The 22,310-nt window shown below is 49.3% G+C and overlaps 1 protein-coding gene across 2 annotated transcripts in view; it reads right to left on the bottom strand.

Moving 5' to 3' along the window:
• Positions 1-17,459: 17,459 nt before the first annotated feature.
• Positions 17,460-22,310, bottom strand: part of KCNQ5 (potassium voltage-gated channel subfamily Q member 5) — a 581,715-nt gene continuing 576,864 nt past the window's right edge. For both annotated transcript variants that reach the window (XM_033867446.2, XM_019929283.3), the window contains one exon: positions 17,460-21,647. In XM_033867446.2, the coding sequence (XP_033723337.1) occupies positions 20,817-21,647 (831 nt within the window). In that variant the 3' untranslated portion in view covers positions 17,460-20,816. The remainder of the gene's footprint in view (positions 21,648-22,310) is intronic.

The raw sequence follows: 22,310 nt of genomic DNA, 5'->3' as shown, positions 1-22,310 counted from the left end.
GGTCTGGAGAGTGACTGTGTATCGCAGGTTCAGGTGAGGCAGGAAGGTGTCTTCTTCATCGGCCTCTTTCCCTTCCTCCTTCTGAGTTTCCGTGTTGTCCAAGGAAAGACATTCTCAAGAGCGGAGGGTGGGTTATTATCCAGTTCTCGCCAATGTCCTCTCATATCGACTATTCCGAGGACTCTTCTGGACATCCCTTTTGATATATTTCTGTCAGAGTTCTGAATATTTCCTTCGCTGAATAACAAACGAACTAACGAATCCATTTAGGACTAAACAAGGACCAGGGTCTCCCTCAGGAGACATTCTGGGGGCTCTGGCTTCGGGGCAAGGCTAGGGGCAGGTGTGGAATTCTCACCGGCTACTCACGGGGGTTGTAAGTCCCAGCTTCTTTTTTTTTTATATATATATTTATTTATTTAGGCTGCCCTGGGTCTTAGTTGTGGCATGTGATCTTTCTAGTTGCAGCACGCGGACTCTTAGTTGCGGCATGCACACGGCATATGGGATCTAGTTCCCTGACCAGGGATCGAACCAGGGCCCCCTTCATCAGGAGCCTGGTCTTACACACTGAACCACCAGGGAAGTCCCAAGTCTTGAATAGATGGTTTTGCTGAATGATGTGGATAAATAAGCTTATTTATTTTTCCTTTTACCTATTCCCTTTATGAATATGGTTATGTACAGGAAATTTAAACATTTAGAGTGCTTTGGGAAACCGGTAAAACTCTGAGGCAAGAGGCCTTTTGTGTTACTTTTACAGAACTAGCCGGATGTGTAATTGATAAGATGGCCCTCCATCTGGTGGCTAACTCTGGGATCAGCTCTCGGGACTAGGAATTGACCACATTTGGAAATGCCATACTTCTGTTAAAAATAATAGGGGTGGGGTGGGGGGGCTTCCCTGGTGGCGCAGTGGTTGAGAGTCTGCCTGCCAATGCAGGGGACACGGGTTCGTGCCCCAGTCCGGGAAGATCCCACGTGCCGTGGAGCGGCTGGGCCCGTGAGCCATGGCCGCTGGGCCTGCGCAAGTAACTCGTCTTTCTATGGCAAAGCAAGCCTCATGGACATTTAAAGGGAGTGGGATGTTTATGTAATGCAAAGCATCCTTGAAGAGGTCGGTCAGGAGGGTGGAGCAGCTCACATTCCCAGAGAAACGGCAGCCATGGGAGCAGACTTGGAGTCTCACACCCAAGCCTAGCAGTGTTTCCAGAGCCCTGGAGAGGATGCCTGGGTGGGTGGAGGGAGGTGGGGAGGAAACTTGCTGACCCCTTCTCATACTACAGTTATCAGAAAGAACGAAACAAATGAGGTAAATGTTCAACTCCCAAAATTAGAGAAAACAGAATCATCTTAAGGAAACAACAACTAAGGAAATAAAGCGGTTAGAGCAGAAACCCGTGGAATACAAGACACTAGGAAAAGCAAAGCCAGAAGCTGGTTCTTTAAAAATATTAGTGAGACATGAGTCCATATTGATACAAATAAATGACTGAATAAATAAGCCAGGGAGAATAGACAAACTTCCCATGCAGAAAAATTCTAAGTAATTCACGCAGGTCCTCTGCCCTCCAGGAGGTGGAAGCTGACTCCTTGTGTTTTAATTAGGTGTGGGCTGCACAGAGTGACTGACTTCCAAGACTGTGGGTCTGGAAGGGTGTTTGAGTGTAGCTTTCCAGTGCAGAAACCTGACAAGCCTACGTTGGCTACAGTGATCAAGGTCACCACGGAGAGTGAAGTCAGGTTGATTGTACACACCTTTGATATGATGGGATGGTACATCACCTCTCCAGCTTCTTTCCCCAAACTCAAAACTCCAGTCTAATCATGAGGAAAGAATCAGACGCATGTCAATAGAGGGGCATCTCATAACATACCTGACCAGTGCTCCTTAAAACTGTCAAGGTAAAAAACAAGGAAAGTCTAAGGAACTACAACAGCCAAGAGGGGCCTACGGTGACATGATGATTAAACGTAATACAGGACCCCAGAACAGGAAAAGAACAGTAGGTGAAAACTAAGGAAATCCGAATAAAGTGTGGACTTTAGTTCCTAGTAATTATAGATGTTGGTTCATCAATGTGTTAAAAGATGAACTGACACTAACAACAAACTATCCAAAAGAGGAATTAAAGAAACAATCTCACAATCGCATTGAAAAGAATAAAATACCTAGGAATAACCCTACCTAAGGAGATAAAAGACCTGTACTTGGAAATCTGTAATACCCTGATGACATTGAAGATGACACGAACAGATGGAAAAATATACCGTGTTCATGGTGTGGAAGAATTAATATCGTTAAAATACTAAACCAAGGCAATCTACAGATTTAATACAATTCCTATCAAAGTACCCAGGACTTTTTTCACAGAACTAGAACAAGTAATCCTAAAATTTGCTTTGTGTATACTGAAGAATCCTTGCATCCCTGGGATAAATCCCACTTGATCATGGTGTATGATCCTTTTAATGTGTTGTTGGATTCTGGTTGCTAGTATTTTGTTGAGGATTTTTGCATCTATATTCATCAGTGATACTGGTCTGTAATTTTGTTTTTTTGTAGTATCTTTGTCTGGTTTTGGTATCAGGGTGATGGTGGCTTCATAGAACGAGTTTGGGAGTGTTCCTTCCTCTGCAATTTTTTGGAAGAGTTTGAGAAGGATGGGTGTTAGCTCTTCTCTAAATGTTTGTTAGAATTCACCTGTGAAGCCATCTGGTCCTGGACTTTTGTTTGTTGGAAGATTTTTAATCACAGTTTCAATTTCATTACTTGCGATTGGTCTGTTCATATTTTCTATTTCTTCCTGGTTCAGTCTTGGAAGGTTATACCTTTCTAAGAATTTGTCTATTTCTTCCAAAACCTGCTTTCTTGAGTAATCATTAACTTACAGGGGTGTCCCATACTTCTTTCTTTACCTGCAGTCCCCTAGTGGGATTAACTACTTAATCAACTACTTTGTCCCTTTACTCTGTCCCTATCACATAGAGTAACCCATGCATTTAGGAAACCACTTCTGACTGTGGACCCTGCCACATTGCACGCTTACAGTTCTAAGTATTACAGAGGACTTCTATGATGTGTCCAGTTTTATCATCAATAGGTATAAGCAAGCTTCCCCAAATATCCACCTATTCAGCCTCCACATGATTGGAAACTTGGAAATTTACTCTTTTGAAAGAGACTGAACTTTTAAAAATCAGGAGAAAAACTATCATTGCCTTGATTGAAAGGATTTTATTGGGAAACGTTACAGCATCCTTATGTATTGTCCAGAAGTAAATGACCTTTGGAAGAGAACTACCAGCCCAAGAGCTTCAGATCAAGCCAATGATGATGCTAGAGAGGGGAGATTTCCCCTTCTATCCCTCTTGAGTTCTTGTGGCTGGACTAATAATAAAATCGACACAAGACATAATAACAGAAGAAATAGAAACACATTTTAATTGTGCCACTGAGGTCTCGTAGAAACGGGACCTCGGCAGTGGCCAGAGAGGCAGCTTTTATAATTTTTAGACAAAGAAACAATAACTCTGTGAGAAATTGACAGCGAAAAGAAAGCTTTGGGTGCTCAGTTAGTGAAGAATCTAAACAGAGTTTGGGTTTGGGTAGTAAAGGAGCAACAAGGTGTGTTTATACAGGTTTCTCGGCCCCCAGTTCCCCATCGCTGGTGATAAGGGTGCCCTTCTACCCCGCAGGCAAGGAATCCACCTCTCACAGGGGAGATTTGTTTCCTGCTTCCAGGGAGACAGGAGGGTCAAAATTTCCCTCTTGCCTCAGCTCTTTCTTAAATTACTTTAATTCAAAACAGTCAACATGCCATGATGGCATATTTTGTCCCGCCCTGAACCCAACAATGACATGAAGTAGTTAACTTCAACTCCAGACAAGAAAACAAGATACATCTTTGGTAACAGCGCCACCCTTTTTCATTTTGTGCTATTGTCATTGTCCTTTGGTGCCCCCTAGTGGTGAACGGAAAGGTTTCACGACTCTTTCACAGATCTACAGGCACGCCTCCGAGATATTGGGGGTTTGGGTCCAGACCACTGCAATAAAGTGAATATCGCAATAAAACGTCACATGAATATTTTCGTTTCCCAGTGCATATAAAAGTTATGTTTAGACTACACTGTAGTCTATTAAGTGTGCAATAGCATTATATCTAAAAAAATGTACATCCCTTAATTAAAAATACTAAATTGCTAAAAACTGCTAACATCATCCCAGCCTGCAATGAGTCTTAATCTTTTTGCTGGTAAAAGGTCCTGCCTCCATGCTGGTGGCTGCTGACTGATCAGGGTGATGGCTGCCAAAGGTCGGGGCAGCTGGGGCAGTTTCTAAAATAAGACCACGGTGACGTTTGCCACACGGATTGACTCTTCCTTTCAGGAACAGTTTCTTTGTAGCATGCAGCGCTATTTGATAGCATCTCACCCATAGTAGAACTTCTTTCAAAATTGGAGTCATTTCTCTCAAGTTCTACCACTGCTTTATCAACACAGTTTATGTTGATAAAGCATAAAAACATCTCGTTTGAAATCTTTTGCTGTCATTTCAGCTATCTTCACAGCATCTTCACCAGGAGTAGATTCCATCTCAAGAATCCACTTTCTCTGCTCATCCATAAGAAGCAACTCCGCATCCATTCAGGTTTTATCCTGAGACTGCAGCAATTCGGTCACATCTTCAGTCTCCACTTCTGATTCTAGCTCTCCTGCTGTTTCCACCACATCTGTAGTTCCTTCCTCCACTGGAGTCTGAACCCTTCCATGTCATCCATGAGGGATGGAATCAACTTCTTCCAAACTCTTGTTAATGTTGATTAGTGTGATTCTTCCCATGAATCACAAATGTTCTGTTCTTAATGGCATCTAGGATGGAGAATACTTTCCAGAAGGTTTTCAATTGACTTTGTTCAGATTCATCAGAGGAATCACTATCTATGGCATCTGTAGCCTTGCGAAAGGTATTTCTTTTCTTTTTTTTAAATTAATTAATTAATTTTTGGCTGCGTTGGGTCTTCGTCACTGTGTGTGGGCTTTCTCTAGTTGTGGCGAGCGGGGGCTACCCTTCGTTGTGGTGTGGGGCTTCTCATTGCGGTGGCTTCTCTTGTTGCGGAGCACGGGCTCTAGGCACGCGGGCTTCAGTAGTTGCGGCTCGTGGGCTCAGTAGTTGTGGCGCACGGGCTTAGTTGCTCCACGGCCTGTGGGATCTTCCTGGACCAGGGCTCAAACCCGTGTCCCCTGCATTGGCAGGTGGATTCTTAACCACTGCGCCACCAGGGAAGCCCAGTGAAATGTATTTCTTAAATAATGAGACTTAAAATCAAATGACTCCTTGATCTGCGGGCTGCAGAATGGATGTTATATTACCTGGCATGAAAACGACATGAATCTCGTTGTCCGTCTCCATCAGAGCTCTGGGGTGATCAGGTGCACTGTCAACGAGCAGTAATACATTGAAAGGAATCTTTTTCTTCTGAGCAGTAGGTCTCAACAGTGAGCTTACAATATTTAGTAAATCATATTGTAAACAGATGTGCTGTCATGCAGGCTTTTTTGTCCCATTTATAGAGCACAGGCAGAGGAGATTTAGCATAATTCTTAAGGGCCCTAGGATTTTTGGAACGGTAGATGAGCATTGGCTTCCACCTAAAGTCGCCAGCTGCATTAGCTCCTAACAGGAGAGTCAGCCTGCCCTTTGAAGCTTCACAGCCTGGCAGTGACTTCTCCTCTCCAGCTATGAAAGTCCTAGATGGCATCTTCTTCCAATAGAAGGCTGTTTCGTCTACCTTGAAAATCTGTTCACCCTCATGAATTATCTCAGCCGAATCTTCTGGATAACTTGCTGCAGCTTCTCCATCAGCACTTGCTGCTTCCCCTTGCACTTTGTTCTTATGGAGACGGCTCCTTTCCTTCAGCCTCATGGACCAGCCTCTGCTGGCTTCAGACTTTGCTTCTGCAGCTTCCTCATCTCTCTCAGCCTTTAGGGAGTTAAAGAGAGTTAGAGCCTTGCTCTGGATTAGGCTTTGGCTTAAGGGAATGTTGTGGCTGGTTTGATCTTCTGTCCAGACACTAAAACTTCCTCCATATCAGCCGTAAGGCTGTTTCTCTTCCTTATCATCCGTGTGTTCACTGGAGCAGCATTTTTCATTTCCTTCAGGAACTTGTCCTTTGCATTCACAACGTGGCTGTTCGGTGCAAAAGGCCCAGCTTTCAGCCTGTCTCGGCTTTCCTCACTAAGCCTCATCATTTCTAGCTTTTGATGTATACTGAGAGACGTGCAGCTCTTCCATTCACTTGAACACTTGGGAGCCATTGTAGGGAGATTAATGGGCCTAATTTCAATATCGTGTCTCTCAGGGAACAGGGAGGCCCGAGGAGAGGGAGGGAGATGTAGGAACGGCCGGTCGACGGAGCAGTCAGAACACACACAACATTTATTAAGTTTGCCAGCTCGTATGAGTGCGGTTCTTGGAGCCCCCAAATAATGATAGATTAGAGGTCACTGCAACAAATATAATAGTAATGAAAAAATTTGGAATGCTGTGAAAATTGCTGAAGAGTGACACAGAGACACAAAGTGGGCAAATGCTGTTGGAAGAATGGTGCCGGCAGACTTGACCCACGCAGAGTTGCCACAGACCTTCAATTTGTAGAAAATGCAATATCTGTGAAGCTCAATAAAGTGAAGTGTCATGAAGCGGGGCCACCTATACACATTTAAACTTAATCCTCTCTAGGGTGTGGAGAAAAGGGAGCCCTTCTGCACTGTTGGTAGGAATGTAAATTGGTGCAGCCAGTATGGAGAACAGTATGGAGGTTCCTCAGAAAACTAAAAATAGAGCTGTCATATGACCCAGCAATCCCACTCCTAGGCATATATCTGGAGAAAACTCTAATTTGAAAAGATACGTGCACCCCTATGTTCATAGCAGCACTATTTACAATAGCCAGGACATGGAAACCACCTAAACGTCCATCGACAGATGAGTGGATAAAGATGTGGTACATATATATACAATGGAATATTACTCAGCCATAAAAAAGAATGAAATAATGCCATTTGCAGCAACATGGATGGACCTGGAGATGCTCATACTAAGTGAAGTAAGTCAGACAGAGAAAGACAAATATCATACGACATTACTTATATGAGGAATCGAAAATATGACACAAATGAACGTACCTATGAAACAGAAACAGACTCCCAGACATAGAGAACAGACATGTGGTTGCCAAGGGGGAGGGGGGAGGGGGATGGAGTGGGAGTCTGGGGTTAGCAGATGCAAAGTATCATATGTAGGATGGATCAACAACAAGATCCTGCTGTAGAGCACAGGGAACTCTATTCAATACCCTGTGATAAACCATAAGGGAAAAGAATATGCAAAAGAATGTATAGGCAGGTCCCAGCAGCTGGGGTTGGGGCGTAGGAGGAGTGGCAGTGGCCAGCAGCCCGGGGGGCCACGCCCGCCAGCGGGCACCCCCCAGGCGCCCGCCCCACCCCCCCCCACCAGGACGCCCAAGAGCAGGGTGAGCTCCCCCAGGGGGCGGCGAAGGAGATCGGTGAGGTTGTCAGGTAAACCGGCTCCTGCAAAAGTGGAACCAAAGCCAAAAAGGGCGGCGCAAAAGGATAAATCTTCAGACAAGGAAGGGCAAACAAAAGGGAAAAGGGGAGCAAAGGGAAAACAGGCCGAAGTGGCTAACCAGGAGACTAAAGAAGACTTACCTGCAGAAAACGTTGGAACTAAACACGATTACAGCCCGGCCTCTGACGAAGCACGAGGGAAAGAAGCCGAGTCTGATTAATACCACACACCCGGTCCTATCAGCGGTCCCTGTCTCCCTTCTTGCACGATCCAGAGGAAGATTTCTAGCAACGATTTTGTAAATGCAAGCTTATTAGGAGCTCTAGAAACGTTTTTGAAAAGGAGGCTATCCCACCTCATCCCATTTTTTTAAGTGTAAATGCTTTTTTTAACGAGGTGAAATCATTTGCTGGTTGTTTGGTTTTTGGTACAACCAGAAAATAGTGGGATATTTAATACGGGAGGCTTTGATTGTCTTGGGTGTCAGCCTAACATTCCATAGATGGGCGGTAGCTTTTATATCCTATAATACAAATCACACTAAACGGCAGTGTGGAGTCAGTCATGCATTTAATGTCTTGGACACTTTATACTGCTTCGCTTCCCGTGTTGTTTTTGGTAGAATTGTTTCCTAAAGCAAACCACTCACTCCTTGACTTTGGCCCTCCTGGGCAGAATTCTGTGCACTCTGTAACATCTTTGGTCGTGGTAGTCCACCTTTCCTAGTAACTTTGTTAATGTGCTGCGAACAATTGACACGTTGAGTATGCAGTGTGTATGATATTAACTTGTGTATTAGTGAGATTTATGATGTAACGGTGTATCCATATTTGAAGATATTGGTACTTGATATCCTGTTAAGGAAAATTTGCTTCCAAATTTTAAGCTGGAAAGTCACTGGAATAACTGTTCAGAAAAGAATCACAACTACGTGATTTTTTAGATTTTTCATACGTATGTTAAGAATTGTCTACAGATTGAAATGTCTGGGACTTCCCTGGTGGTCCAGTGGTTAAGACTCTACGCTTCCACTGCAGGGGGCGTGGGTTCCATCCCTTGTCAGGGAACTAAGATCCCGCATGCCGCGCAGCGTGGCCAAAAAATTAAAAACAAAACAAAACAAACAAAAAACCCAACAAATTGAAATGTCTGTGTACTGATCAATAAAATCTCAATTATGAAAGAAAATAATGTATATATGTATAACTGAATCCTGGATCGTATGGTAGCTCTATTTTTAGTTTTTTAAGAAACCTCCATCCTGTTCTCCACAGTGGCTGCTTAAGGTACTCTTCTTATGTGGACAACAGGACTTCACCTGATTATTATTATTTTTTTTAAAATAAATAAATTTATTTATTTATTTATTTTTGGGTGTGTTGGGTCTTCGTTTCTGTGCGAGGGCCCTCTCTAGTTGCGGCGAGCAGGGGCCACTCTTCACTGTGGTGCGTGGGCCTCTCACTATTGCGGCCTCTCCCGTTGCGGAGCACAGGCTCCGGACGCGCAGGCTCAGCGGCCATGGCTCACGGGCCCAGCCGCTCCGCAGCACGTGGGATCTTCCCGGACTGGGGCACGAACCGGTGTCCCCTGCATCGGCAGGCGGACTCCCAACCAGTGCGCCACCAGGGAAACCGCCAGGACTTCACCTGATTATTACCAAAACCTATCTTGCGTATATAGAGTAACGTTTAGAAACTTTCCAATTTTAAAACACCTACCCCTACAGAAAACTGCTTCTCTGAGAAAGATACTCAGAGACATAAAACGAGGGAAGAATGGACTCTTCAGCAGAGCTTGCAGGAGACCTGGCCAGATAACCAAGTCCCTCTTCACCTCCGTTCTGGGTGCTCCCATTCCAGTAGTAGAAAAGGTGGTCCACACTTTGTCTCTGGTTATGGATAATTACGCAGCCTTTGTTTCCTTCTTGGCCAGCTAAGAGCTTCGTTTGTTAGCAAACACTGCTTGCTACCCTGGTTCACTATTGGTCAGGGAGAATCATTTGTGGTTGGTTAAAAGGAAAGATGACCTGGCTTTCTAGAACAGATTTGGATGGAATAGGACCCGATTTCATGGCCTGGTTTTGAAATCTAGGCTCTTTCCTTGGTAGCCTATGAATAGGATTGATAATCACTTTGTTTCTAGTAATTATCTGTATCCTGTCCAGTCTTAAGTGCTACTGTGCAGTCATGATCTTTTTTAATTTTTATTATTATTTTGGCCGTGCTGTGCGGCTTTGTGGGATCTTAGTTCCCCGACCGGGGATTGAACCCGTGCCCCCTGCAGTGGAAGCATGGAGCCCTAACCACTGGACTGCCAGGGAATTCCCTCATGATCTTTTTAAATGATTCATCACCTCATCTTGCAACCAAAGGCACATGGAACTAACTGTAGTGGAGACGCAGACCATGTTCTCCAAATAACCGTGTGATGGATGGATTTTGATGATGGGATGGTGGGTCTGAACCCTGTAGATGAATGTCCTTTGTCTTCTGTCTTTTTGTCTTAGGCCGAAAAGGGAGACTGAAAAGTGAAAAAACAGACCCACAAGTTGCAGCAGGAAGCTGGCAGATAAACTCTAACAAACATTTCTTGCCAAACATAGACATCTCTTGCAGAACATTTTCACTAGTCAAGACCACTCAGTGATTGTGATGGAACAGATGGGGAAAGAGCACTGACTCTGTAACTAGGTTTGAAACCAGGCAGAGACAATGACACTCTGCAAACAAGACGAATTAATCTGGGAATTCCCTGGTGGCCCAGTGGTTAGGGTTTTTACTGCCAAGGGCCTGGGTTCCGTCTCTGGTTGGGGAACTACGATCCCACTAGCCATGTGGCAGGGCTAAAAAAAAAAAAAAAAAAAGACCAATTGATATCCTCGCCTCCTAAGAATTGCCAAGATAACCACAAATTGTCCCATTTTTTTTAAAAAAATTATTTATTGGGCTTCCCTGGTGGTGCAGTGGTTGAGAGTCCGCCTGCCAATGCAGGGGACACGGGTTCGTGCCCTGGTCTGGGAAGATCCCACATGCCGCGGAGCAGCTGGGCCCGTGAGCCATGGCCGCTGAGCCTGCGTGTCCGGAGCCTGTGCGCCACAGCGGGAGAGGCCACAACAGTGAGAGGCCCACGTACCGCAAAAAAAAATTATATATTTATTTATTTTGGCTGCGCTGGCTCTTAGTTACGCCACGCGGACTCTTAGTTGCGGCATGCGTGTGGGATCTATTTCCCCGACCAGGGATGGAACCTGAGCCCCCTGCACTGGGAGCGTGGAGTCTTACCCACTGGACCACCAGGAAGTCCCAGAAATTGCCCCATTTTTACAAAACTGGCCTCTGCTTCTCTAAACACTCCTTAGACTCATGCAGCCAAATCCTGTGATAGGCTCCCTCCCACCCATCCCATAAAGAGGCTCTGTGTTCCTCTGTCTTGATGCAGGAGAGTAAATGAGGCTACTGTGTGGTCAGCAGGCGGCACCCTACGGTCTGAAGGTTTGTGCACCCACAAGGCATACGCTGAGTTCCAAACCCCCGAGGCGATGGTCTCAGAGGTGAAGCTTTGGGAGGGAGCCTCATCATGAAGGTGATGAGTGTCCTCCTAAAAGAGGCCCTGGAGAGCTTGCGTCCCCTTTAGCCACGTCAGGACACAGCCGAAAGGAGGCTGCCTGCGAACCAGGGAGGTCTCACCAGACGCCAGATCTGCTGGTGCCTTGGTCTTGGACTTTCCGCCTCCAGGACTGTGAGAAAACCCACAGCCCGTGGGATTTTGTTACGGCAGTGCCTGTCTGAACCAGCGAGGCCACTTGGAAACCCCTATTCCAGAACCTTCCACCCCACAACCCCAGGCCTGGTTCACGCCCGGCAGATCTGCTCCAAGATCTGTTCAGACTAGAATGAAGGTAGTTTTTCTTTTTAATTTGTTTTTCTTCTTCTTTTTATTTATTTATTTAATTTTTGGCTGCATCCGGTCTTAGTTGCGGATTGCTCTGTAGTTTGCACCTCTAGTTGTGGCGCACGGGCTTATCTGCCCTGCAGCATGTGGGATCTTAGTTCCCCCACCAGGGATCGAACCCGCATCCCTTGCATTGGAAGGCGGATTCTTAACCACTGGATCGCCAGGGAAGTGCCTAGAATGAAGATACTTTTGAATTCCTGGGCATCAGGGAGGCAAACACGGATCAGATAATCCAATTTGGATGAAGGGATTGGTGAAGAACAGATAATTAGTTGGAGTGGATTTTCTTGAGAGCAGCTGCAGGGCCAGGTCACCCCTCCCTAGGGTAGGTTGTGTAGAGGCAGTATTTAGGCAGACCCTGGGCCTTTGCAGGTTTCCCTAAGTCCTGCTGGGATAAGTTCCTGGACTTGGCCCTATTCAGAATCGGCTGGGAGCAGTTGGACGCGGAGAGATCAAGCAAGCTGTGGTGGACGGTGCCCGAAAACTTTACCTTTCCTCTGGAATTTTACATAGAATAGGGCCAGGGGAAGCTCATGTTGGTGAGTGGTCCCAGCCCATTCCCCGCCCCTCACCTCCCCGCACTGGTCCTCCTGGCCCGCCTCGCAGGCCACCTGGCCCGGACCTGGCCCGCATCATCGAGGCGCACAGCCAGACCCTCATCCGGCTGGAGGCGCGCTTCGCGGCCACGGGCCTGACGCACGTCCTCGTCGTGGGGCCGGCTGAGTCCAGGCAGCGGCTGTTCTTAGGATCTGGAGGCTTGGGAGCTGGGACCCCCAAAGCCGGGCCCGAGGTGGGCGACCTCAGAGGACTTGATGGTAGAGTCGCTGGCATCTCGGCTTCCTGGAGGATCACCGGCCTGGCTGGGCGTCTGGGGGCTCCCCCAGCTCTGGAGAAGGGGGCGCCCTCGGGGAGTGAGGGGAGGCACCGGGAGACGCGTTTGGGGCAGGGGAGGCCCGGGCTGCGGTGACTGCCCTGGGGTCCCAGTGTCCCCCCGCCCTCTCCCTGCAGATGCGAGATGCTGCGGTTTGCGCAGAAGCTGCCCCTGAGCCCGCCCGACCTGGCTGCCGCGCCGCCCATCGCGCTGGACCCGCCGGGCCTGTTTTCGTCCCGCCGGAGAGGGAGCCACCGTCTCCCTTCGGCCTTCTCAGGCTTCCACTTATGAAATGTTTGGCTCTAGGCGCTTTAGATTTCGCTCTGGCAGTAAAAGGATTTTGCTCTCCCAGGGCAGTCGAGACGTGAGGGGAGTTTTGGGTCCATATCGGTAAAAAGACCTGAAGGGCATTGACACGAGGTGGCATTTGTGGCCCGGTCTTATCCCTCAAAGGCCACAAGTCCCCCGGGGTGTAAGAAAGTGGTCCACCAGCAAAGATCCGCTAGAACAAGTGGCCCAGTGTGCAAAGCCTTTGGTGCCCTGCTCCTTCCTTCGGATGAACTTCTCTGGCCCACGAGGGGCCTCTGGGCCAGCGAAGGAGAAGCAAACGGGAAAGACAGCTGCTTCTCTTAGACCTGGAGCTTCCTCAGGCTGCTCTGGGTTGAATGAAAACAGGGGCTTCTAGGAAAGGTCCTCTCCTAGAAGCCCAGGGTCCCCTTGGACCTTAAAGGGCAGACAAGAGGAGAAAGGCGGGAGTCCAGGTGGAGGCAGAAAGTGGTCCCCCGCCAGCGGCCTGGGAGGTGGGCGCTCGGGCCTTGTCCCCAGATTGCCAGCCGTAGGGGCTGGGATTGGTCGTGGTGGGTGTTTCCGGGAGCAAAGGGTCCTGAGGTCTCTCAAGTCATGAATAACTTGACTGGTAAGGCTCTTAACCCTCCATTCCAGAACCTCCCTGGCTGCCAGATCCTCCACCCGGGAGGATAGACTCCAGAGAGGGGGGTGTGAATGGTTTAAGCCAATCATGGTGCGACTGCTACCAGGTTCCGGAGTGAGCGTGTGACCTGCGTTAGTCTAATCAGGGGCCGGCAAAGGATTTACCTCCCGCTGGGCTGGCGCCCCTCCCCCCCCAAGAGGTAATCGAGGCGCTTGTGGTGGAGCCACCCTGACCTTCAGTTATGCTGGATAATAGAACGTCCTCGGGTTTTCTTTTTTTTTTTTTTTTTTTTTTGCGGTACACGGGCCTCTCACTGTTTTGGCCTTTCCCGTTGCGGAGCACAGGCTCCGGACGTGCAGGCTCAGCGGCCATGGCTCCCGGGCCCAGCCGCTCCGCGACATGTGGGATCTTCCCGGACCGGGGCACGAACCCGCGCCCCCCACATTGGTGCTGGTAATGTTCTACTTTTTTTTTTTTTTTTTGCGGTACACGGGCCTCTCACTGTTGTGGCCTCTCCCGTTGTGGAGCACAGGCTCCGGACGTGCAGGCTCAGCGGCCATGGCTCACGGGCCCAGCCGCTCCGCGACATGTGGGATCTTCCCGGACCGGGGCACGAACCCGCGCCCCCCACATTGGTGCTGGTAATGTTCTACTTTTTTTTTTTTTTTTTGCGGTACACGGGCCTCTCACTGTTGTGGCCTCTCCCGTTGTGGAGCACAGGCTCCGGACGTGCAGGCTCAGCGGCCATGGCTCCCGGGCCCAGCCGCTCCGCGACATGTGGGATCTTCCCGGACCGGGGCACGAACCCGCATCCCCTGCATCGGCAGGCGGACTCCCAACCACTGCGCCACGAGGGAAGCCCCTGTTCTCGGGTTTTCTTATACCCGCAGCCAAATCCATCCTAACCGATAGGTTACCTGTGGTCAGGTGGTGAGGATTAAATTCGGTAACACCTGGGAAAGCCCTTATTGGCTCAACACTGGGCAGTCACTCAGCATGAGTTGCTACTTTTTAAGCTTGTTTTGGAAGTTTACGTGATTTACAAGGTTGTGTTAGTTTCAGGTGCACAGTAAAGTGATTCAGTTACACATATATATGTATTCTTTTTCAGATTCTTTTCCCCTATAGGTTAGTACAAACATTGAGTAGAGTTCCCTGTGCTCTATCGTAGGTCCTTGTTGGTTACCTGTTTTATATATAGTAGTGTGTTCATGAGTTATTTTAAAGTCTGGGATCCACAGACTGTAGGCCAGCTCTGGCTATGGGCTTGGCATTGGTAGGGTATAAAGAGGGCTGGGGAGCTGGAATGTGGTTTCATGGGGCTCAGGGAGCAGGGAAGGGAGACGAAACCCCCTTTTCTCCTTGGAGCTCCAGGGAAGTGTGAGTAATCAGGCCTCCTGGTGAATGGGCAGAATCTAGGCCTGGGTACCATCCGTGGGGTCTGAGGCAGTGTATTCGTCAATGGAGGAGGGACAGAGGCGAAGGATGCTGAGGCCTGGGGCGGGGGGTGAGGGGGCTTCTTCTCCCAGTCCTGCAGAAACACGATTACTCACTATTTGGCATTCATTAATTCCATTAATTTCTTTCCCTTTGGAAAAGCCCAGAGACCTTTGGGAGAAGTAGCCGATCAAATCTGTGACACAGTGTGGACGAGGCTGAGGGTCACATCCTCCTTGAGAGAAAGACCTCTGAAGTTAGGGGTTGGAAGCTGCTGAAACTGAGTAAAAGGCCAGAGAGACCAGGACACTTTCACCCATTCAGGGTTCTTGAGCGCCTTCTGCCTGCGTGGCCTGGCGGGGGACGCTTGGGGGATATTGTGACATGTCCCCCTCAAGAAGTTTGTCTGGGACGTCCGACCGAGGTGACTTCGGGCCCAAGGGAGACATTCAGAGCTGATGCTCGGGGCTGGAGACCCCTGATTGCGTGGGACCCCAGCGTTAGTAGCTGAGGTCACGGGTGGGGCCACCAGGGGAGGGTGTGAGGGGAGGAGAGAAGGGTGGGATCTGGAGCACTGACCGCAAAGCAAGGAAAGTAAGGAGCTTGGGACAGTGAATAGAGAGGACTGTTCCAGAGAAGCAGGGACAAACGGGGGTAGGGGGGCAGTTTTAAAAGGAAGGCAGGCTGTTCACAGCGTTGGCGGCCCCAGAGAAGCCAAGAGGGATGCTGACTGCATGTGTGTCCGGGAGGTCAGCATGTGCTTCCAGGAGGTCATGCTGAAGGGCTGGAGCTGGTTGTCTGGGGGGTGGGCAGGCATGGGCCTGACTGTCTTGCTGGCTGGTGGATGGATGCTGGGGAAACAGAAGTACCTTATACAACGTACGCTATAAATCGTTGGTTCTAAAGAAGGTGCGATGTGGAGAGAAAGAAAGAGGAAGGTGAGCTCTTGCGGTGCTGGTCATGGGAGAGGCTCACTTCTGTTACTGAGTGGGAGATGCCGCAGATACGGGGAAGGAGGGCGTTGGCATCCAGAGCAGGAGAATTAGTCGTCCGTAAGGGAAGAGCTCCCCTGGGGAGGGGCCGATGCATTTCCTCCCCCGAGTCCTGGAAGCAGGAGGTGGTGTTGCATGTGGCCCGGAGGCCTCGGCGAGGAGATGCAGATACGCAGAAGCATCTGTTGACCTGGGCTGCGTGTGATGTGCTGCCTTGAGCACGGGGGCTGCCCCCAGGGGAAGGTGCGGGTACCTAGCTCCTGGGGTCACGGGCAGGGCAGGGTTTGGCGGTGCTGGAAGGTAGGCACACCACTGTAGGCAAAGGAAAGGGGAAGTAGAAGCAAGTAATGGAAAGAGATGGGCCTCGCTAAAAAAAAAAAAAAATTGCAAGCAGGTGAGAAGTTGAGAAATTCGGTGACAGTGTGTGGGAAGCCTGGACCCCGATGCTTAGCCCGGAGCGCACTGGACTTGAACTAGGCAACAAAATCATGATGGGAATGAATGGGCCATGGGAACGGGCAAAGAAATCTATCACACCAATGTGCCTTCGGGTTTTCTATTTATTTATCGGAACAGAAAAATTACCCTTCACCAGCCTTGTGGTGCTGTGATTTCAGGGCAGTGCGTAATCTGTAGTTTGCACGTAGTGTATCTGATAAATTTCTGCTTGGAAATGTAGTAAAAACCTCAATAACCTGGAGTTAGGTAGGCCAGAGGGTGAAGTCTTATTGTAACTAATTAAAAATTTTTAAAAATTAAAGAAGCAGTTTTTACTTGTACCAGGTGCTTGAAGTAGTCGAAAGCAGGGTGATGAAAGTGGGCATTTCAAGGTCTGGGAACCTACTTGTACCCATGATGAGGGTAGAATAATTGTCCGTATATTTTGCTTTTAAAGGCGGGACTGAGAGAGGCTGTAAGGTAGGTGCGAAAGCGAAAGCGTTTGGAAGCTGTTTACGTTTTTGAGTTGGTCAAAGCAAGCACGTTCCAAGTTTGCTGATTATTTTCACTCGTCTCCGGAAGGTGACAGGACAGGCAGGGAGACCTGCGTGCGCTCCTCAGAGACATGGGGGGAGGCCCCTCACGCGACAGCCCCTCACCCTTCCTCCTGCGTCTAAGGCGGCTCTCTTGGGGCTTTGTTGCTTTGCATTCCAGAGCTCTAACATTCTGAGCCTCCTTTCAAATAATTCCACTGCACTTAATGATGCAGACTGTGCAAAACTGCTAGTGGACCAGAAGGAGGGGGGGTACTAGGGCAGAAGGGGAAGATCCCTTCTGGAGCAGAAGCCCCCTGGTTGGGCAGCGCTGGGTAGGTGCTACAAATGGTCATTCTGAGCAGCCAGGAGTTCCAGCATTTGGGGACCTACTGGTCCCCACTTCTTATCACTCGTTTAGCAAACCCTTTTATTATAGCTGACACAAGGCTCATATGGGCTGGCATCTGTTTTGATATATCAAATTAAAAACATAAAAATAAATATTCAGTATAATATCCAGTTAATTTTTCTTATGATACCCTCAACAACATTTGCAAATCTCTCCTCTTACTCAGTTACCAATGGTTTCTTCAGCAACACTGGAAAAAGGTAATTTTTAATTTCAACCCCAAATCTGTATACGATCAGTTTCATCGACTAGGACTCAGTTCAGAACAAACCAGTTAGTACGAGATGAAAGCACACTAGCTGTTTATAGACATCTTTTTAATGTTTTACTTTAAAACAAATAATCCCAGTAAAAGAGAGCAAAGGAAATTACATTTGAATGGTAGCTTGAAATGGATATGATATTCCTGATTTATTTTCAGGAAACAGACAACTGCATTGTCATACACGACTTCCAGAACTGCTCACTTAAATGCACATAATTATATTAAATTAAGTTTCTCTTACAAAAACACAACCATGTCATTTTAAGGCAAAAAATAGCTTCTGGGGAGATAAGTTAACATTTATGATATTTTCTCAATCTGGATGAAGTGACCTATTCACTTAGTTGCTCACTTGCATCCTTCCTTATAGTTTGCTTTGCAAACAGGCATGAGAATTAGTCACTTTGTGCCTGATTTCCTCCTCTCTGTTAGACTTGTTTTACTGGCAAATTAAGAATGTTCAGAATCACTGAGCCAAGGGGAGGCAAGAAAGGCACCTTAGAACAGGAGATAAAGACTTAAAAACTCAGTCAAGTGTCTTCTTTAAACGAAACTTGCAATCTACACGTGTTAATTTAGTTGAACACAATGCAAACATTTAGATCAGACAGAGCAAAGTTTCTCAGTTCACCTCCTAGAAGGGATGTTTGCCAGGAAGCGGTAGCTTGATCAGCCCCACGAACTGCAGAAGGCAGACGAACACGGACCGAGAAAGCCGGCGGCTGATCAGCGCTCAGCTGAATTGTGCTTCGAGACGCCGTCTGGGGTTGACCGAAGGGACTTTGCTAAGTGTAAGTGGGAGGCCCCTCTCGGCTCTGCCGAGAGGAACAGAGCAGACACAACCCTCCAGTTTTCACACAAGACAACCGGCTTTCGACATCCAGGACTTTTTGCGCTATAGAGTAAGACAGACACAAAATGGTCATGGCTTGGATGTATGAAAGCTTTTCCTAACATGATTTACCACGCGGGGCTGTGGGTAACCCTCAGTGATGGGCTTAGGTTTGTTTCTGAATCTTCCGTCTTCAGCAACGCCGGATGAACTGTGCTGTGTCTGAGGCCTAAAGGGGCCAGAGGGGTCCCCCGTACATTCAGAGTTCCTGCTGCCAGTGGGGTTTGACCCGGACAGTGTGTCCAAGACTCAGTGCTACCTGAAAGCTGCTATCGCCTGCCTCTTCCTCAGCTGACACCTGGAGAGGCCTGCCGTGCACGGCGGGGGTCTGGCTTCGGGTCAGTGGAGGGGTAGGGGTGTGTGTGTGTGTGTTCTTGTGTACAACCTCCTTGGGAGGATGGATCACAACTTTGAGTGGATACGTGGGTAGATGAAACATTGCATTTAATACTTTACTAACACTCTACGTTTCGAAAATGAAAATAATGGCTTCGAAAGCTTGAGAACCTCTTCTCAACTGGAGTGTCAAATTTAGACTCTCTTCTGCGTATCTCCAGCACCCAAGCACACGCTGAATGACATGCTCCGGGGGAGTGTGCTAGGATCCCGGTGGGGCGAGAAGAGGAATCTTGCCAAAGTTCAGTGTTTATCAAAAACGACAGGGTGTTAAAAGGCTGAGAAGCGCATTTTGGGTGAGTGGAGAAGCGGTTTACTTGGGGATGTCGGCTGGTGAAGTCCAGAAGGGAACTTGTGGCAGGGAGTCCATAAGCCTGTGGAGAAGAAAAGTCGCGGGGGGAGTCTGGGGTGGAGAAACCCGGCTGGGGAGGGAGTTGGGAGGGACTTGGCGGGTGCCAGGGCATCTTCTGGCCTCTGGGTGGCCGGCGACAGCCCTGCTTGGTCCTCCTGGCCGCTGGGAAAGTTTTCCTGGAGGCAGCACTACCGCCAAGGGAAAAACTCTTCTTTTTAAGTCCTTCTATGGTGAGAGTTTAACCAGTGTTCTCTCGCTTCTCCTGGCCCTTTGGGTGCCGTTACCTTGGCAGAAGTTCTGACGGTCTGGGCTAGCAAGGCTGGTTTCTAACAAGCGGTCAACTTAGCTTGCTATCTGGTACATACATTTCTCTTTTGGTGTCCCTTGGTCTTTTTGCTGCCATGCTATATTATTAAGTGCTTTGATTCGCAGACCCCGCCAGTGTTACCTGACTTTGAACCATAAAATGTTTGTACCAGGAAACTGAGCCAGTAATTTCAGATTGGGGGCAACATTCTTGGGAAGAATAGAAAATGTGCACTACAGTATAAAAAGTAAAGGACGTTTAGTTTTAGCCTTCCATATGCAAAATGTACTACCTAATAGCAAAAGACATTCAGGGCATATTAAAAAATAAATGCCTTTCAAAATTCTCTGCTTGTATATAAGAAGAAGGGATGTTTAGGTAGTTGAATTCCTTAGCAATATTCGTTTTCTAAAAAATCAAGGTCTTTCCTTTTGGTTTGCTTCCCTCCCTCTCACGGCCCTGGAGGGGGAGGTCGTTTTCTTGAGCTCACTTGTTTCCCGGTGTCGTGTCTGGATTCTTTTCAAGCCTTTTCCATCCCCGTCTCACTCACACGTCTGCTCCCAGGATCCTGCGTGTGTATCAGCCGTGGGAAGAGCCTCTCGCACTTGCATGTAGTGGAGAGCGCTGCAGGACACACGGATCAGCCCTGCCCCGCCGGCTGTCCGCTTCTCAGGACTTGGTTTGCTTGTGTAGCAGCTGATGGAGCGAGCCATCAGGGAGTACGTTTCCACTGAAGTCAGATGTGTCAGAGTCAGCCTATTTGCCCCACTGGCCTTGACTTTCACTGTTTGCACATTTTCTAACCGAAGAACATTCTCGTCATAAAGAACATGAAAATGACGTGCAAAGTTGCTGGCCACAGCGTTAAGAAGTCACCAAAAGCACACGAATTGACATTCAAATTACATTAATAATAAAATGCCTGAATAGGAACGGGTTGGCAAGTACGTCTTGGACAGGCAGCCGTTTCTGTGATTCCCCAATTCTGCTTTACTGGACACCCTATCAGCAGCTGATACTATGTTTACGTGTACGCACGTCATGGCCTAATTCTGAAACTGTACTCTGTGTTTTACCACAAAGCAGAAATGCCTGAAATCTGAAGGCGCTTACTCCCATCATTTCAAAAGACAGAGTCCAATCTTATAAACGACCTGACCTTGACATTTTCACACACACCACAGCACCAGCAGTGTTGATTTCTCAGGAGTTTTAACGCGAGGTACCTTCCTGAATGAGGGGTAATGTTGTCCTACCTGGGAAGTTCAGCCGTCCCCTGAACATGCATTGTCATGCAATTAAAAGGTAACGGGCTTGGACACTGCCTTTCCTGCTCTTCCTGATTCTTGGGCATTCAACTTTTGAGAAGGGCTTCCCGAAGAGTTCATGCAGCGACGTGTATGGCTGAGAGGCTGCGGGGCAAGGGAAGCGAGCGAGGGCCTCATTTCAGCCTGGCATGGGCCCGGCCGAGGGCCTCCGTGGCTCCTGCGCTCCGAGATGATCGGGACCGTCCAGTCCTGAGACAGTCCGACGCCAGGGCGGGTTCCCGGGCCGGCGGCCCCGCGTGCAAGGCGTCCGACCCGGTCTCCTCCTGGCCCGCCTCTTCATCAGTTATAAACAATTTGGATTCCCTCCATTTGGGGTAAAAATCTTGGCTGCCCCTGGAGCCGCTGGACTCGCTCCCCGACAGCGGCACGTCCAGGTCCTCCGTGGACCGGATCAGGTTCTGCACCGACGCCGACTTGCCCCGGTCCTGGGCCGCCGCAGGCCGGACAGATAGCAGGGCCGCGCCGTCCAGGTCGAGGCTCTGGCGCAGCGCGCGCTCCTTGGCGGCCTCGAGGCGGGCGGAGACGTCGGGGAGGCCTTCGTGCGGGCCCGCGGGGCCGGGGGCCAGGGCCCCCAGGGCGGGCAGCGGGGCCGGGATCTGCAGGGTGGCAGGAGCCGCCGGCCGGGCCGCGCCCACCCCCGCCGCCGCCGGGCCGTCCCCCGGGCTCCCGGGCCCCTGGGCCGCCGGGGGGCTCAGCGCGTACAAGGTCTGCGCCCCCAGCTCGCCAGGCGTGAGGATGAGCTGCAGGCCCCGAGCCAGGCCCGCGCTGGCCGAGCGGGGCAGGCGGCCGCCGGGCGGGGCCAGGCTCTGATAGTCCGAGGTCTGCTGACAGTCGAAAGGTGGGGTCTGCAGGGGGGCCAGTGCGAGGGCCGACGCGGAGCCTTTCCGCAGGGCCTGCTGGTAGATGTCCAGCAGGCAGTCCAGCTTGGCCTCGATGGACTGGACCTGAAAGAGGGGAAAACGTACACCTGTTGATAAGAATGTAGAAAGAAGTCCGGCTGTGCCTGCACAGTGAAGTCCGGAGAGGCAAGTCGTACGCAGTCCTGACTGGGCACCAGCTCAGGATGCCCCTTCCAGCCGTGAGGGCGGGAACGGACGGCTGAGAGGCAGGACGCTCCGCCGTCCGTCCGCCTGGTCTCCACTGGCGCCCTTCTGCCTCCCCAGCCTTTAAAATTGATTTTCAGGGGCTTCCCTGGTGGGGCAGTGGTTAAGAATCCGCCTGCCAATGCCAGGGACATGGGTTCGAGCCCTGGTCCGGGAGGATCCCACATGCCACAGAGCAGCTAAGCCCGTGCGCCACAACTACTGAGCCTGCACTCTAGAGCCCACAAGTCACAACTACTGAAGCCCACGAGCCACAGCTACTGAAGCCTGTGAACCACAACTACTGAAGCCCGCGCACCTAGAGCCCGTGCTCCGCAACAAGAGAAGCCACCGCAATAAGCCCTCGCATTGCAACGAAGAGTAGCCCCCGCTCGACACAACTAGAGAAAGGCCCGCGCACAGCAATGAAGACCCAACACAAAGATAAAATAAAATAAATTATAAAAAAAAATAAGATAAAATTGATGTTTCAAAAACCATATAAGCGCTGTACAAAGCAACTTC

Source organism: Tursiops truncatus, chromosome 12 (assembly GCF_011762595.2).
Source record: "Tursiops truncatus isolate mTurTru1 chromosome 12, mTurTru1.mat.Y, whole genome shotgun sequence".
In the NCBI taxonomy this organism is placed as follows: Eukaryota; Metazoa; Chordata; class Mammalia; order Artiodactyla; family Delphinidae; genus Tursiops; species Tursiops truncatus.
The sequence above is the reverse complement of the archived record's forward strand: the minus strand, read 5'-3'. Positions and strand labels throughout refer to the sequence as shown.